This window comes from Thrips palmi, unplaced genomic scaffold, assembly GCF_012932325.1.
Source record: "Thrips palmi isolate BJ-2018 unplaced genomic scaffold, TpBJ-2018v1 HiC_scaffold_18, whole genome shotgun sequence".
NCBI classification, from domain to species: Eukaryota; Metazoa; Arthropoda; class Insecta; order Thysanoptera; family Thripidae; genus Thrips; species Thrips palmi.
The window spans coordinates 9,636,492-9,654,697 of record NW_023144627.1 but is presented as its reverse complement, the minus strand read 5'-3'; the positions used below and the strand labels follow the sequence as shown (position 1 = coordinate 9,654,697).

The window sequence follows — 18,206 nt, the reverse complement described above, 5'->3', positions numbered from 1 at the left end:
TAAATGGATACGGAAAAAAGTTGGAAGCTAGGAAGCTTGCAAGGAAGGAGCTAGGAAGTTCCGTAGTTGGCTTTGGCAGGTACGGACGGTCCAGGCAAATCATCGACCAGACATGTTCCGTACTTTTTCCGTACTTTTTTCTCACAGTGTAACCTTCTTCGTTCAACGGACGGCCTCGGGTGCACGCCCCCACCCCCTTTTTCCCTGATCCCTGCCGCGGCGTCGAATGGCCGAATGGGTGTGTTTTCCGACGAGTGTCTGCCGGGCCCTCAGCCTTCCTCTGTGGCCCTTCGGCGGCCGGGCGGCCTCGGACATAACGGGAAGTGATTGTGACACTTTCCCTTAAGGGCTGGTGGGGTCGGCCACGCCAGCCCTTGGGACGCATGGAAAAGGGCGCGGAGGGAGGGGGGATCGGTACACACTGCCGGCTTTGCTCCCCCCCCCCCAAATCCCTTCCATCGGCACATCTTGCCCTCCACATCGGCGGCATCGAGATTCGAAGGGCCAAAAAAAAAAATGCGTTCTCAGGTAGCGCGAGTCATCCCGGTGGGAATCCCGGTACCGCCCGCAGCCTACTGGAGCGCTGGAGCTTTGCCCAATCCTGCGAGTGCAATTTTCTCTCGCGCCACTGTGGGGCCGCCGCCAAATTCAAACGCACAGGTACACGAGGCGACACAGTCGCCAGTAAAAAAAGATTTCTTGATGTATCACTTACTTGTTTTTTATTTTAACAAAACGTCTTAATCATCGTAGTAATTTTTTCTTCAAAGAAGAAAACAAAACTGCGGGTCAAGAATATTATTTCTTCAAAATGTCAGTTAAGGTTTTCTTTGCGGCTTATGATCCAAGAAGTCATTTTTCGGTTGCACGGCCAGCGAGGAAATTTCGGATTTTCGTGACGCGTTACTTGAAACCCAGAGATACTCGCTGCTCCTTTTGAGACACTCCGTGCCTTCTTCTTCCTCTTCTTCTTCTTCTTCTTCTTCTTCTTCTTCTTCTTCTTCTTCTTCTTCTTCTTCTTCTTTTTCTTCTGTGGCTCATTTTCCCCTGAATGTGCAAGGCATTGCCCTGCGTGAGGCTATGGCTGACGCTGCAGTGTCCCCCCTTCCCCTGGCCCCTCCTGGCCCACTCCCGCCCCCTCCCACGTTACAGTGCACCCGCGCTGACTTGGCCGAATAGAAAAACAAAGAGCTCCATCCCGAATAAGGAGGTGGGGCTTCCGGGAGGCAACAAGGAGCAAGGGGATCAAAACCGGAAGGCGGTGCAGGCTGCTCTCTCTCTCTCGCTCTCTCTCTCTCTCTCTCTCTCTCTCTCCCCCTCTCACACACACACAACACACACATACTCTTGCCCCTCGTCGAACCCCCGGGCCATTTTTCCTCCTTTCCTTGCGAATAAGCAAAGTCTTGAAGAGCAGTAGCAGTGCCATCAGTGTGCTTTGCTTACCGAGAAAGTATGGGGCTCGCTCGAGCAGCGCAATATCTTGAGCCCACGCGTTGGCGACTCTCTGTGGTGTGTGTGTGTGTGTGTGAGAGAGAGAGAGAGAGAGAGAGAGAGAGAGAGAGAGAGAGATTGTGTGTGTGCGTGGGTGCGCGTGTACACGTGTGTATGTGCGTGTGTGTGTTTGTGTATCTGTGTTTGCTTTTGTGTGTGAGTGTGAAGGGGCTGAGGCGCGCAGCGCGTCGCTCCGCGAGAGAATGCCAAATATTTTTGCGCTGGGCGCCACGCCGGGCCGCACGGTCTTTAATATATATTCCTCCAGTGGAGCGTAGCCACACCGTACGATGACGCTATATGGGCGTGTGGGCGGCCCGGCGTGGCGTGGCGCAGCGTGGCGTGGTGCGGCGCGGCGTGGCACGTTCAGTGACCCATGCCTGCCACCGCGAAGGACTCGGTGGAGGTAGAGAGAGCCCTCTGTCACACTTATTGCACCTCCATGCCGACTATGTGATTGTGTGTGCGCGCGCGCTTGCTCGAGAAAGCGCGCGGAATGATATTGCAGACCGGGACAACTGCGCGACGCGTGCGTCTAGAGTTATGGGCCAGATCGAAAATAATGTTGCCATTCTTTACTTTTTTCATTTTTTCCCCATTCTGAAATGTGAATTGGCCTTGCCGGCTCGTGGGTGTGAGATCGACCTCCCCGCCGTTGCCACCAACGTCATGTGTCAGAAACTGGCAGTCTGTCTGTCTGTCTGTCTGTCTGTCTGTCTGTCTGTCTGTCTGTTCGACCATGAATCCGTCCGTCCGTCCGTCTGCCTTGTTTGGCCGAGCGCTGCTGCACCAGATGCAAACCGTAAGCTCCACACCCCACCCCCGGGCCTCGGGCCCCGGGCTTCGGACCCCGGGCCCGGTTCGCTTCCAATCTCAATCTCTATTCCGCGGAGGAGTGCCGGCGGGGGGTTTGGCCAAACAAAACAAGGGGGATCATTGGCTGGGCCGGTCAGCCAAAGCCAGCGGCACCGCGTCGCAGGCTGAACAAGTGTCCGACTGTATCTGGTTGTTGTAAAGTGTAGGCGAAGTTGAGCACGGCCTGGAGCACGGCCTGGAGCACGGCCTGGAGCACGGCCTGGAGCACGGCCTGGAGCACGGCCTGGAGCACGGCCTAGAGCACGGCCTGGAGCACGGCCTGGAGCACGGCCTGGAGCACGGCCTGGAGCACGGCCTGGAGCACGGCCTGGAGCACGGCCTGGAGCACGGCCGAGCACGGCCTGGAGCACGGCCTGGAGCACGGCCTGGAGCACGGCCTGGAGCACGGCCTGGAGCACGGCCTGGAGCACGGCCTAGAGCTCGGCCTGGAGCACGTCCTAGAGTACGTACGGCCTGGAGAACGGTCGTGGAGGACGTCGTCGACGAGAGACGAGGCGATCAAAAGGGACAACAAAAACACATATAACTTTACGGCGGCATGTGACGACGACGGCCAGCGCAGCTGAGGCCGGCGTAAAGTGTCTGTCTGTCTGTCTGTCTGTCTGTCTGTCTGTCTGTCTGTCTGTCTGTCTGTCTGTCTGTGCATCCGTCTGCTTGTCTGTCTGCCTGTCTGTCTGTCTGTGTATCCGTCTGCTTGTCTATCTGTTTGTCTGTTTGTGTCTGTCTGTCTGTCTGTCTGTCTGTCTGTCTGTGTATCCGTCTGCTTGTCTATCTGTTTGTCTGTCTGTCTGTCTGTTCATCGGGCTGTCTCTTGTGTGTGCCCATCCGCCGTGTTGGCAGTCGGCTGAATTGCGCTGGGGAGTCGATAGTGCACCGAGCGAAATAAAGCCCCGTCAGACCGTGTTGCGCAAATTGCACTTCGATGCATGCCCGCTGTGTAGCAGTGCAATGACATAAGCGAAGTCGAAGAAATACAAGAGGACCTGCACCTTTACTGACTTCATCCTGCCGTGCCCTTCCCCACCCACAGTGGGCCAGGAGACCGGCTACCGGCGGCCAAAACTCTAAACGCGTTTTGAGCTCCAGAGTCGCTAAACAGAACTCGAACCAAGCGTGTGACCCCACCAATGGATTCCTCGTTCAGAGAGCAATCCATTGGTGGGGTCACACGTTCGGTTCGAGTCCCATTCAGCGACTCAGGAGCTCAAAACGCGTCCGGGGTTTTGACCGCCTCCACCGGTCCTCTGGCCCACTGTGCCGTGGGCGCTGCGCGGCGCTGCGCGGCGCTGCGCCCTTGGCGGCCCGTTGGCCCCATTCGGCAGTCAATGGAGGCGACCAAAGGGGCCGCGACATAACGGGCCACGAACAATGCGCGGCACGCCGCTGCGTCTCGGCTTTCAAATGTTTGCCCTGTTCGCCTCTATCGTCCGTCCTTGTCTTGAAGGCGAGGCGTCCCGGCGTGTCAGGCAAGCCGCGCCAATCCACGTGACGGCGCTGCGAGGTAACAAACAACCCGCCCGCCCTGGTTGCTCTCGTCGCCATCAACCTGGCTAACCCGCTCGGACGGGCGCCTCACAGTGGGCCAGAAGATCGGTGCACGCGGCCATAACTCTAGACGCGTTTTGAGCTCCAGAGTCGCTGAACAGGACTAGCACCGAACGTGTGACCCCACCCATGGATTGCTCTCAGAACGAGAAATCCATTGGTGGGGTCACACGTTCAGTCCGAGTTCCATTTAGCGACTCTGCACCTCAAAACGCGTCTAGTATTTTTGCCGCCTCAATGGGTCCTCAGACCCACTGTGCAGCAAGCGATCTGATTGAGGCACGGCGTCTGTGAGTGTGATGGGAAAGGCCGGAGGCGAAACATGCGACGTGGCCCCACATGTTCTTTCCCTTCATCATTCTATTTTTTAGCCGAGCCGTGTTTGTTGCGTCATCCGTGACTGTCAATAAGATTATCGCGGAATAATCGCCCCTTTGTGGCGTTCTTTCGGCCCGCATGATGCGCTTGGATTGGGCAGCTCGTTATAGACATGTACAGTGACGGATGCTCGTCATTGCTGGCAGCGTGTCCGGGCTGTGGCCCCGGGCCACCCCACCCCGCCGCGCCCCGCCGCGCCCCAGCCGTGGTGGATGGCGCGCACACCACTTGTAGCCTGTCCGAACCGACGATTTTTCCGCCTCTCTTCGTTTTTTTCTTCCTTCCGCCTGGCAGGTCTATGCTGCGCGGCCGTCGGTTTGACACTGAACAAGATTAATGACGGGTCACGTGACAACGGCCGGCGAGGACGAGGATCAAGAGGAGCCGGAATACCGAGCCGGAATACCGAGCCGGAATACCGAGCCGGAATACCGAGCCGGAATACCGAGCCGGAATGCCGAGCCGGAATGCCGAGCCGGAATGTCGAGCTGGAATACCGAGCCGGAATGCCGAGCCGGAATACCGAGCCGGAATACCGAGCCGGAATACCGAGCCGGAATACCGAGTCGGAATGCCGAGCCGGAATACTGAGCCGGGATACCGAGCCGGAACTGGCCCGAAAAGAGTCTAACAAAGTCAAAACTCGTCTGGAACCAAATTCAAGGGGAAAAACCGAGCCGACCCTGACCGCGCGAATCCCATGGGATTCGCTATTTTTCGCTGGACAGTGCGGCAACCGCGGCCGCTCACGCAATTGACCATAACCCCTCCCCTCCCGCCCGCAGCGTCCGCTGAGGTGCAGAAACGAAAACAAAATCCGGAAAAGGGTGTGAAGGTCGCCAGAGTGGCTGTGAGAGGGGGAGAAGGGAGAACGATGGTCTGTCCCGATTAAAATTCAAGCCGAAGCCAATCGGGTTTTACTGGCCATAAAAGAAAATTGATGTCGCGCGGACGGGACCGGACGGACGGCATGCGAGAGCGAGAGAGATAAAAAACAATCTGCGTTCGAATGGCCGTGGGTGTGAGCGGCAGTGGTGTATCGCCGTTAAAAAGCTAATAATTGTCATTCGGAAGAAGTAGGAGGGGGAGGGGCCCCAGCGCACCATGTCGATGTCGTTTTCCTCCTTTATTTATAAACATACGCGCTTAAAGAATGACTTTTGTGACTCTATAAAAAATATTGGAACTACAGTTCAGTTGATCTTTTTCACACTTACTGTAGTTAGTGTCCACAATCAACATGACCAAAATTAATCGTCATAGTCCGTTTAAAAAAAACGTTCTTTGCACTATCAATTTTTTTATAAGTAACGTTAACAACCCTGAAGTACATATCACACTGAGAATGAAAGAGCCGTGCATGATCATGACTAAGATTTTGGGCGAGGAATTCTTTATGACCCAAAGATGGGTGAGGAAGGTTTCCTCGCCCAAATTTGCGTCATAATACTATGGAGCCATGTAGGTAGCTGAGACACTTGGGTGATAGTATACCTTGCCCAAAATTGGGTATTGATCATTACTTTTTCATTCTCAGTGCGTACGTAGTGGGCCTCGTGTGAGAGGGACGCAGAGCGAGCGCCTGGTGTCCCCTGGGCGGCGGCGCGGGGTAGCTTGCGCGAGACTAGGCTTCGGTATGAGAACAAAATCGTGCGCTGCTCCCAAGGCGGGAAACCCCGGCCGGCCGGTCGGCCGGCTGGTCTGACCGCGACTAACTCTCATACCTAGCCTCGCACGGGGTTTCCCGGGGGCGGGTTTCGCCCAGGGGACACCAATGCGTTCTGATTGGCTGCCGCTCCGCCGCTCTGCGTCCCTCTCACACGAGGCCCACTATGTGTACGCACTAGATCACACCACACTTCATTGCCCTATTTTATAATCTCATGGACTTTGCAGTGTACTCACCGCATGAATAACAAGGGTGCTTTTTCTTGCAGTGAGCACGCCTGCCATCGTGGGCATCTGCCTGGGCGCGTCGCTGTTCCTGGTGCTGACGGCGGCCGTGACGTGCGTGTGCTACCGCCGGCGCAGCCACTGGGCGCACCACGAGAAGCTGGCGGGCAAGCCGCGCGTGGACAAGCCGCTCGCCCTGCAGCAGCACCCGCGGCGCACCACCGCCGTCAAGAGCCCGGCCGGTGGGCCCACGCAGTACCTCAAGAAGAGCCCCTCGCCCACCGGGCCGGGCAAGTCGCCGCCTGGGGTAAGCAGCATCTCTTCCGAAGCACGCGAGTGCGGCGCGTTGCCTATCCCGTCCTCTTGAGGCGTCTAGGCCTTATCCCTCGTAAAACGATCAAATTAAAACTTGAATATTTTTTCTGAGTTTTTTTTTTAGTAAATTTTGTTAAATTTTAAAAATTAAATTAAATTTGACTAAACTTAAGTATTTTTAATTAATTTTCATTTGCAAAACTAGAATTTGTCAATCTTTGTAAGCTGCTTTGATTAAATCTTAAATTAAATTGAATAAATCCAGTTTACAAAGGTTAACAAATTCTAGTTTTGCAAATGAAAATTAATTAAAAATACTTAAGTGTAGTCAAATTTAATTCAATTTTTAAAATTTAACAAAATTTACTAAAAAACTAATAAAAAAATATACAAGTTTTAATTTGTTCGTTTTACGAGGGTAATGGTAATGGGGAAGCCCCTGCAGAAGCGTGGGTAGGCAATCCGAAGCACGCGAGTGCGGCGCGTAGCCTATCCCCGACTTGGCGGGCGCTATCACCCGACGCGCCGAACAGTCGCTGTCTCCCTCGCACTCAAGGGGCGTGAGAGAGAGAGAGAGAGAGAGAGAGAGAGAGAGAGAGAGAGAGAGAGAGAGAGAGAGAGAGAGAGAAAGAGAGAGAAGAGTGACGGCGTGACGAAGGCAATGTTCGAAATGAGCCTTCTGTTCAATTTCGCTGGCCACAGCCCACCAGCGTTGTCCCATCTCTTTTCTTTTCTTGGTGCGGTTATTGGGACAAAGAAACTATCCGGATGCGGGCTCTGAAAAATTCCCCGCCCACCGATGGCGGAAGAAAGTCGATTCCAACTCAGCTTTGCTGGCGCAGACCACGTCCACAACTTGGACAGCGCTTCGATGTTGCTGGGATTGTTGTATGTCGAAGGGCCGAGCGTGGCCGTGGTAAGGCCAGGTAAGGCCAAGGAAGGCCAGGGCAGGCCAGGATTCAGAGCCACCTTCGTGGATCGTTCTTCATTCCAAGTTTCCTTCACCAGAACTTGTTTCATGCCGGATGCAAGTGAGGAATTAGCCAGCCATTTCGCTTTTCCTCCTGTGGGCCGAGGGTTGGCCAAGGTCGGCCCAACCTAACCTAACTTCCTCGCATCGTGCTAACTTTTTAAGAGTTCCGTCAACTCGACCGAGCATTCCTGAGGACAGGGCTGCCTCGAATAAGTGGGCCGACACCGGGTACACTGTCGCAAACCGCGTGTGAGAAATGTTTCTCACAGGCGCTGGATGCGTTTTTGTCGTGCATTCACCACATTTTCTAGCAACGCTTCCACCCTCCTACAGACGAATGCCGCGCAGTCACAACACGGTAAAAGCCGCCTTGAAATCCAAGGGGATTTGAGTGTATTTTCCGAGCAAGTGGCTGAAACGCGTGAGAAAAATGACATCACGTCGCAAAAAAAATCTTGCTGTACGTCTGTTGGTTTGCTGTGTAGGCGGCTGTTGCGTGGCGATACAGTGGGCCAGCACACTGCGGCGTGCGACGTATTTTCATTTTAAAGCCACAATTTCTCCTTTATCTTGGCTTATACGCGTTTCCACCACACTGTACCCGCCCCGCGGCCCGCTGCCCGTTTGCTCTGGGCGGAGTGCAAAGCCAGACACCTGGGCCCTTGCCCTGCGGCCGGCGATCTTGGATCCGAGTTTCACCGGAAGATGAGTCAGCGGTTTTTTTTTCCTTCCTTCGCGAACGCTGGTTGGTCGAGGTTTCCTGCTGGCCGGACCAATCAGCGTAGTCTTTGCCGCGCCTTTTCTCTCTGCTATTGCGCACCATTACCTCGCCATTAATTCGCCTCACGGAGGGCCAAGTTACGCGCAAAGTCAAAACACCTGTTTTTGTTTTTGCTGCTGCTGTTTTTTTTCTGCCTTTGCCGGCCCTTTGCTTGCCTCGCTCTGCAGACTGAGTCCGGGAGTCGTTCTCGTCTCTCTCCCTCTCACTCTCTTTCTCTCTCTCTCTCTCTCTCTCTCTCTCTCTCTCTCTCTCTCTCTCTCTCTCTCTCTCTCTCTGTCTCTGTCTCTCTCTGTCTCTGTCTCTGTCTCTGTCTCTGTCTCTGTCTTTCTCTCTCCCTCCCTCTCGGGACCGCACTCCGCATTCCCATTAATTTTATATCGCGATGTTCGGCAGCGCGGTCCGTCCACGCGTAAATCAGGAGCCGGTGCCGCCGTGCCGCGCTGGCTCCGATTTCGCTTATTAAAAATGGCGCTTGCCGCGCCGCACAGTGGGCCAGAAGACCGGTGCAGGTGGTCAAAATCCCGGACGCATTTTGAGCTTAAGAGTCGCTAAATGAGACTCAAACCGTACGTGCGACCCTACCAATGAATTGCTCTCCGAACGAGGAATCTATTGGTAGTGTCACTCGTTTAGGTAGAATACGTTATAGCGACTCTGTGGCTCCAAACACGTCTAGGGTTCTTTGGCCGCTAAAGCCGGTCTTCTGTCTCACGGTGCACCGCACCGTCCGGGCAGCTATTTTTTGGTAGCAACTTGATAAAACAAAATGGCATGCTCCAACCTCTGGCTACAGCAAGGCAGGGTTTTCCGAGGCAAGTTTGAACGCTTCAATTTTTTTTTTCGCTTTGATCGGCGTGGCCTTGGCGATAAACTCACATCGGGATCTTGAAGCGGGTTTAGGCTGCAATTATATGCAGATCGCAGCTCTCTCTACCCCCTCCTCTCGCCCCTCCCACTCCACCTCGCATGCTTTCGTCCCCACCCCCCACCCCCCTCTCTCTCTCTCTCTCTCTCTCTCTCTCTCTCTCTGTCTCCCTCCCTCCCTCAGTCTGCCCTGCACGCCACATTCGTCAAGGGCAGCAAGTGTTTGTAATGGGTATCGGCAGCACACGCCGGCCGTTCAGAACGCCGTGCAGTGGCAAAAGGCCTGTTTCGGCGTACAAGGCACCGCAGAAACACGGGTAGCCGTTCCACCGAAACAGCACTGTCATAGAAATCTAGAATGAATTCCCAAAAATTACTACACTGTAAAAAATTCCTTACTTTTGTACGGAAATGGTACGGAAAAATATAGTACGGAGGTGAGCATACATAAGCTTACAAAGAAAATACTTCGTAATTTGCAAACTATTTCTTCGTATAACAAAGTATTTTAGTTTGTTATATGTATGCTCAAAATACTTCGTAAGGTTATAAGAGTGCAGTTAAGTGTTGAGTTTGTTGTGTCCGGCCGATCGTTCTCCACGATGTCGCATGCAAGTGTGTGGTGTTGGCAGGCCGGGACCCCCAGCCCGACGCGCGATGGCAAGGCGGACCCCACGGGGCTGCCCGGCCCCGGCGCCGTGCTGCCCGCCGCCGCCGTGGCGCCGCCGCCCGAGCCCGCCCGCCTCTACACGGAGACCGAGCGGTCCGCCGTGCAGCCGGCCGCCAAGGAGGACGACGCCAACGAGAAGAACGCCGTCAAGCGCCTGCAGCAGCAACTCGCCGAGCCCGGCCAGCTGGGCCAGCTGTCCTTCAAGCTCAGGTAGGCGGCCCCGCCGGCCTCGGAGCCAGGCTAGGGATATGCGAATCGGTTCGGTACCGAATCACATCGAATCGAAACAGGCCTGATTCGATCGGAGTCGATTCGGAGTCGGATACTGTGAAAATTTGAGTCGTCACGTGATGACAATTTCGAGGCTAATTTTCCTAACGTCATCAAAACATTGATAACATTGTTGTCACGGCCATGCGAAAAGTATAGGAGCCTTGATGAAAATGTCATCAATTTGTGATGACGATTCGATTCGAAACGAAAATCCTTGATTCGCACACCCCTAATTCAGACAGGCAGGGCAGGCAGACAGGCAGGAAGCCCTCGTAATGGGCCAAAAGGGTGGGAAGGGGAGTTAAGGGGGGAGGGGCGGCGCTATGACTTGCGTCTTAACTAACATTTCGCCGCTTGACGCGAACCTATACCAAGGGCGTCGCGGTGCGGTTCACACACACACACACACACACACACACACACACATCTCGCGTGCACACGGGCGCGCCCCTTTTGTCTCCTGGGACGCACTTTGCAAAGCAGGCCTTGCCTGCCCCTGGGCTGCTCGGCAGGCAGCCCAGTCCTACGGATTCACATTCACATTCAACGGCCGTAAAGTTACCCGCAGCGCGCAATTTCTCATCACGTCGTGATTCGCGCGCTCAGTGCTCAGTGGCTGTAAACTTCGTCATCAGCGTCTTCTTCTTCTTCTTCTTCTTCTTCTTCTTCTTCTTCTTCTTCTTCTTCTTCTTCTTCTTCATCTTTGCTTCACAGCTGGGGGAAATTAAAGACGACTGGAAAGAGAAAGAGGGGGGGGGGGCACACACGTAGATAACTCTGAAGCGTAAACCGGGAGCGAACTTCGACGCTTCTACGGCCATGTGGGGTTGTCGGTGTCTCATCTTAATCGCTCTGGCAACACGAGTCACAGAGCAACGTTTTTAGCAAAATTTTAGCAATGTGTCAGGAAAAGTCTGCACTTGCAATAGAGAAACTATGCTTGGTAACTTCTACAAATCAGAGTAATCATACTGCGACTCCCAGAATGACAACACCTTGCTCCGAATTGATATTTTTGCGTATTGGGAGAAGTTTTGGCAGTGTATTTGCATGTGCGCGCGCTCGAGGCGAAGTAAGGGGATAGATTCAAAGGCCCAGTTTGGCACGAAATGGAGCGGAAATGTGGTGCGGTCGAAAGCCAGCGGGAAATTTTGGTGGGCTGACCAATTATCCGACAGTCGAGAGGCACGGCCTTTCTGGTCTGGCAATGCTCAAGAGACATCCAGTGGCGTGGCCAGGGACGCACGGCCCATCAGGGACCGTCGCGCTGTACATTCCGATTTCTCATAACCAAATTACCGCACGAGACAAATCAATGACCCTGGGAGCCAGTCACAGTTGAAGGTTTCAGTTTTTTTTGTTTTTTTTTTCGCTCACTGCTGGAAAAATCTCGAAAATTCTCTGTGAACTTGGTGGGGAAAAATTACCTCCGATATACGGAAAATACTTCAAATGTTTCTATTATGAATGGGATTCCAGCAGGTATAATACATAAAATACTTTTTTCAAAAATGACGCCACTGAAAATCCTGAACGCTACTGGACGCTTTTAGAACGAACTTTCGGGATTTTCCATAATTTATTTTAAACAGTTTTGGCCGTTTGCGAGCCTTGTCAATAAAATAAACACACAACACTCTTACTATCGGTGTGACTCGCCCCCGGACTGCCGGCCAGACCAGAGTGTGGGACCGTTGAAGAGCGCAACATGCTATCTGGAAAATACATTCGGTCGGAAAAACGGTTGGGAATAAATGGCGCCATTACCGGGAACAGCTCGCAGCCATGCTCTTTTTTCTCTCCCTTTTTTCTTCTTGACCCACACCGCCTCCCTCTATGGCTGGACCCCGTGGACTCCACAGAGTTTCGCTGCACACACACACACACACACACAAGAGAGAGAGAGACAGAGAGAGATATTCACTCACACTCACGCAAGCGCATGAACTCTCTCTCTCTCTCTCTCTCACACACACCTACACACACCTACACACACACACACACACACAAAGAAACTCCCTGGCGTGTGCACAGGGTATATCCGCCACGGATGGCCAGGCACGCACGCAGAGAAAGCGACCTTTGTTCTCACAGAATGGCCGGCAAATCGAATTCGCAGTGGGGGCTCCGCTAATTCGCCACTTTCCGAGACAGGGATCGGGTGGTTTGGTTGCTTGCGTTCCAATTCGGACACATGTCGCGTCGCCTCTCGGCCAGAGAGACGAGAAGAAAGGGGCCACTTATTGGGTGTTCATGTGCTTTTATCTTCTGTAAGTGTTGACTATGTCAGCAGCTGTGTTCACAATTTAAGACATACACTACGTACGGACAACATATCTGTATTATGCTTAAGAATATATTAAATTGTACCTAATTTATGAATAAATTTGTACACAACTTACACTTGCACGTCCGTACTTTTGGAGAAAAAGTCTATAATCATTTAGTGTGGCACCTTCCCAGTAGCAGGACAGACATCACCCACGCCATAAACATCTGGACTCTTTACTTGGTTTCTCTCTCTTTTTTTGCAGTTTAGTTTTGTTGGTTAGTTTTTTGATACTTATTGAACGACTGGTCGCAGGTACCGCCAGGACAAGAGCACGCTGGTGGTGACGGTGGTCAAGTGCAAGAACCTGCCCGCCAAGGACCCGGGCCTGGGCAGCTGCGACCCGTACGTCAAGCTGCAGCTGTTGCCGGACAAACAGCACAAGGTCAAGACCCGCGTGCTGCGCAAGTCTCGGGACCCCCAGTACGACGAGGACTTCACCTTCTACGGCATCAACGCAAACCAGCTGCAGGTACACTGTCAATTGTACAACAAGTTCAGCGAAAACTGTAAAAAAAAAGGTGCAACGAGGATTGTAGAAAGTACAACGCGGATTGTGAAAAGTACAACGGTTGTTGTAGAAAATGCTACGAGGGATGTAGAAAGTACAACGGGGAATGTAGAAAGTACAACGGGGAATGTAGAAAGTTCAACAAGGATTGCAAAAAGTATACGATGGTGCCTGGGACTGCACTTGTCGTGCCAGTTCCACTGTACTTTGTACAACAATTGTTTTACCTTAAGCACAATCCATTCCTTAAAAGAAAATGCCAGAGGACTTGTTGAAGGTTTCTTGTTTTTTCTAGCAGTGTTCTGCTTTATCACTCCACTTTTTCTTCCGGTGTCGCGTTTCAATTAGTCTTATCATCGCCACACTACAAAATCCAATACTTTTGCATTGCACCAATTGACGCTACTATATTCATAGCGTTTGGATTCTGTGTACAAACAAGTACATACATCGATGGGAGTGTACTTGGGCAAGTACTAATCGATGTTTCAAATACTTGCGTAATAGACTCAGTGCCCAAGTACACTCCCTTGATCCAGTTGATGAGATAAAGAGTGTGCTCTCTTAAGTACTCTTCTCGATCTTGTATCGCACCCTCACAGCATCGCAGTAATTTTTTTCCTTGCCGTTGCCAGAGCATCACACTCCACTTCGTGGTGCTGAGCTTCGACCGCTACTCTCGAGATGACATCATCGGGGAGGTGTTTTGCGCCCTCAGCTCCGTGGACCTGACCAACAAGGACAACCACCAGCAGATGCTCACCAAAAACATCTTGCCTCGCAGTCTTAAGGTAAGACAGCAACGTTACTTACGTACCCATAATATGGATTCCTTTGCAGACTATAGAGAACATACATGTGTTCCGCGCATGTGTGGAAGTTCCGTACCTTTTCGACACCAAAAACTCTGTACAAAATATGTACTAAAGTAGAGAAACTTTTTTTGGTGCTCGCTGTTGTTGGGGAGCACAGGGGGTTCACTGCTGTACTGTTGTTCCAGATCCGGTCGCAGGGACGAGGAGAGATTCTGGTGTCGCTTTGCTGGCAACCCGCTGCCAACAGGCTGACCGTGGTCATCCTGAAGGCCAGGAACCTGCCCAAGATGGACGTCACAGGGCTTGCAGGTGCGCTGCTGCTAAACTTGAATGTTTACATTGTTGATCTTGATTGCCAACGGTGATTGTAAAAATTGAACCACGAGCGTTGCTGATGAATCACGACCACGTTTGCTGCCCACAGACCCATACGTGAAGATGTACCTGCTTGTCGGCGGGCAGCGGGTGGCCAAGAAGAAGACCCACGTCAAGAAGCGCACCCTGAACCCCGTCTTCAACGAGTCGTTCGTGCTGGAGGTCCCCGCTGGAGCTGAGGGACTGGAGTCTGTGTCGCTTGAGTTTCTCCTGCTAGACTGGGACCGTGTCACTAAGAATGAGGTAAGGATCCCGTCAGCTTCTGTCCGCTCACCCATCAGAACAGAGTAATTTTTACCTGCATCGTTCTTAATTTTTAGGTGATTGGGCGCCTGGAACTCGGCGGTTCCAGATGCACTGGTTCTGCTCTACACCACTGGAATGAGGTGTGCAACTCACCGCGCAGGCAGATTGCTGAGTGGCACAAACTACGAGAGTAGCATTCCTGCATCCACCAGTTTTATTTTCTTCCCTTCTCGAACCGCCATTTGACAACCTTCTCCTGCGTACCATTCCCTTAGCACGCTGGCAGCTACTTATCGTAGGTACTTGATCCAACAGGTGGTTCCAACGACTGTCTTGCATAACATAATATATTGTATCAAAAGCTATCGATCTCAATGTGTTTCTGATTGTATTCACGACCAATCGAAAGCACTTTATCCATATTGATGAATATATAATTCAATCAAACATTAGTGGTTATATAACCTGAAGTATTAATTTGTTAATCCTTACTTTGCACTTCGTTCTTGTGAGAAAAACAAAATCACCTTCATCTCTTCAGTTAAATATTGATGCATTGTGTGCCATGTCCCGCTATTGTCATTAACGATTATTGATTATATACATCTAAAGATTATGGTGTGTGTGTGTGTGTGCGTGTGTGTTGTTTGTGTGTGGATGTGTGTGTGTGGCCGCGCGCGCGCGTACGTTTATTGGCTCTGTTGAGGTATAGGAGTTAATTGCATCCATCAGACTAATTGAAAACTTTTCAGGCATGAAAATAAATATGTAAGTTATAGTCTTGTGTTTGATGTGCCAGTTTTCATTTATCGAGGAAAAATATCGCTTCAGCTTCAGGTGTATTTCGTGTAAGATCATCATCCCAAACTCTTGGATTTACTTCATGAGCACCTGGTTATGCATTTTCAGCCGGGGATAGAACTCCCCTGTATACCTTAGGAAAATGTTATGACCGACGAAACCATCTCTGTTGCAAATATTCTGGGTATGAAATATAAATGCTGCAAAGCGTAAGGTTCACAGATGTTATTTACGAAATAAGGTTGTGAGCAAGGGGAAATCACTGTGAATTTCAGTGTACAAAACTAATGAATTTCAGTCGAATTTCGATGAATGTCAGTCAATATTCAATGAATTTTAGTCAAAATTAGATGAATATCAGTCAAATTTTGATGATTTTCGGTGAGTTTTACATAATTGATGAATTTCGGTGTACAAATTTGGCTGGAGTTATTTCCCCTTGGTTGTGAGAGCAATGATCGAGTACTCACTGTTCCAGCTTTTAACCTGTAATTCACCTTTGCTGTAATGTATTAAATCTAGAAAGCACATCTATAGCAGCTCAATTATTTTTCTGTTATGAAATATCTTGTGGTATGTCAAGCCTCCAATATCAACTCAATTCTTCCCATTGGTTTCCTGATTTAAGTAAGGCCACATGGTGACACAGCTGTGCAATGAAAAGAAACATCCAGGCTTCCCTTAAAAGCCGACCAAGTTGTTAAGAAAGTGCTTTTGCTTCGTGTATTTTGCATACTTTATCAATGGACTATTATATCTTAGGGCAGGGTAAAGCAGAGTTGGGTGGGAGCCAGTCTGTGGGTGTTTCTGCTGGCCTTGAGAGTCCCTGGTGAATGGTTTGTCTTCCTTAGAACTCTTTCAAAAGTAGGAAAATCCCAAAATTGATTTTAAAAAAATATTTGTTTTTGTTTTGTGTTTAAAGGAGAGATTTAAATTACGCTGCATATCATGTTTCTCTTATGCTAAAAAAATGGTTTTCCGGCATATGCTTTACTCTAAAGAACCAGTTAAATATTCAATTTATCCGCTTTGCCTGAGAATGTGCATTTTTGTCTTGATATGCGGTTAAAAATTTCGATTCACCAAACCGACGAGGATCTTTTTGTCGGTGAAAGACATGGGAGACTGAACTTGTGGGTCTTATATGATAAGACGAGGTCGCAAGAAAGCTTGTTTCTGTTTCGTTTATTAGGCAAGAAAACATACAATCAAGAATTTAGGTTTTAAAGTGTACATACTATACTTTTCCTACTTACTCGCTTAGTTAAGGTGGATTGAAATTGTGGCCGATAAAACGATTTCTGGTAGAAAAGAAATTGAATTATATAAAAGTGAGAAGGTGCCCAAGAATTAAGTGAGTCATACGAGTTACTATAAATTTGGGTACACACAACGTTTTCACTTACAGTTAAATTGATCTGCTAGCCAAAACTAAATGGCTCACTTAGTTTTAGATGAATTTGAAGGTTTAAATGAAGGGCTGGCTCCCTGTATGTACGAGTTGTTCGACTATGACTCTGTTAATTTTACCACCGAGTGGCGTCGTTGGACAGATAGATCAACGTTTTGTAAAGACACTAAATAGTGATGTCAGAGGTGAAAAAGTACTTGTACCTTGTAGTAGCATAAAAGTGTTTTCCAAGCCACAACTAATATTAGTCTCTCTCAACAGACACATAGTTAAAGAAATAACATTCCGTGTGTCAGGTTGATCATTTTTCTTTAGTAAATCACATAACTTTATGCATGGTTTTTTCTTTCAAATTATTTATTTCACAAGTTGACAGCGATAACATGGGTTTTGATTGTAAATTTGTGATTACCTTATGTAGATTTACTTGCTTAGGTTGCTGGTTTAGTGGTAGACACGTTTTTTTTAAATGCAATATTGTAAAATTGACAATGCTCATAGAACTACCCCTCTTCTACTGCGACGTACATATGTTGTGTAAGTCCTTGGCTGTATTGTACACATTCCATAAATAGGTACTTCTAAAAACCAGCAGCATGTTATATTTTCTCATTCTCAGTTTCATCAGCACAAATAAAGTGTGGAGACATCGATTTCTTTTGTTACTACTTCATTTCTCTCTCGATTCAACCATTGTAAGCCTGCACTCCTGGGCACAGCGAGGGGCACAGTGCTTTTGCATAATCAAAGCCCCACGTTGCATCACTGCTGAAAGATTTGCCAACCTAAGCTTCCCTACGGACGGGATAGTATCTTTGGTATCTGCGCTTTCCTCTCAAGAAGTTGTCTATTCGCCAGAAAAAGACCGATTAGAGCCGAAATGGCCCTCGAAATATTGTTGGGAGTCTTGGGGGAGTGTGCTCCAGCACAACATACTCGCATTTGGGCCATTTTAAATTTTTGTCCCAAGACGTGAAATAACCATGATTAACATTAACATTTTTTCGACGAAAGTGGTCGATCACCTCCGATTTGCCTGAAGTTCATATGGAACGTTGCTAAGGGTCTGAGAAACAGATGCCCGGTGTCCAATGATCTTTGACACATTCTTTTTTCAAAATTACTTTTTCTGTGACGCTTTTTCTGTGAGTCGAGGAAGCTGTTAGCGGTGGGTTGCCCATCAACACGCCGCATGCTCAAGGCAGTCCAGCTTTACGCCGAAAAATGGAATGCTAAATAACCGCAACCGCCATGCCCCAGCTTGTCGTTAGCGAAGCCTAGCAGGCAGACTGAGGTAGGCGACCCTCCTGACACTGCTGGGTGCCTCGAGCCAAACGGCGTGCGTGCGTTGGGCTGCCTGCCTGCGCGGCGCTCGCCCTGCCACCGCCGAGCAGCGCCTGGCGGGTAGACAACCCACCCAGCAGGCCAGCTCGCTCGGTCGGCGCTCTCCACGGCGGTTCCCCGCCCACCAAGTTGCCAAGGGCCAGGGGCTAAAGACGCGGGTGCGCGAGCCTTGACTTTCATAGTAGGACACATCGAATCATGGCGTCCTGCTCGGCCTGCCCGGCCCAGTCCGTAGCACACCAGGGCCGGGAGTAGCGCCGAGTAGCGCGCTGGGCCGATGCTCTTAAATAGGTCAGGGAGCCACCGCTGTCA

General features: G+C 50.5%; 1 protein-coding gene across 1 annotated transcript in view; it reads left to right on the top strand.

Annotated features, from left to right (window-relative positions):
* LOC117644830 (synaptotagmin-4) overlaps positions 1-17,203 on the top strand; it is a 58,144-nt gene extending 40,941 nt beyond the window's left edge. Inside the window, exons 3-9 of the mRNA XM_034384473.1 lie at positions 6,231-6,493; positions 9,752-9,999; positions 12,647-12,863; positions 13,538-13,693; positions 13,903-14,026; positions 14,142-14,335; positions 14,413-17,203. Of these exons, the coding sequence (XP_034240364.1) occupies positions 6,231-6,493; positions 9,752-9,999; positions 12,647-12,863; positions 13,538-13,693; positions 13,903-14,026; positions 14,142-14,335; positions 14,413-14,532 (1,322 nt within the window). The 3' untranslated portion in view covers positions 14,533-17,203. The remainder of the gene's footprint in view (positions 1-6,230; positions 6,494-9,751; positions 10,000-12,646; positions 12,864-13,537; positions 13,694-13,902; positions 14,027-14,141; positions 14,336-14,412) is intronic.
* Positions 17,204-18,206: the final 1,003 nt, after the last annotated feature.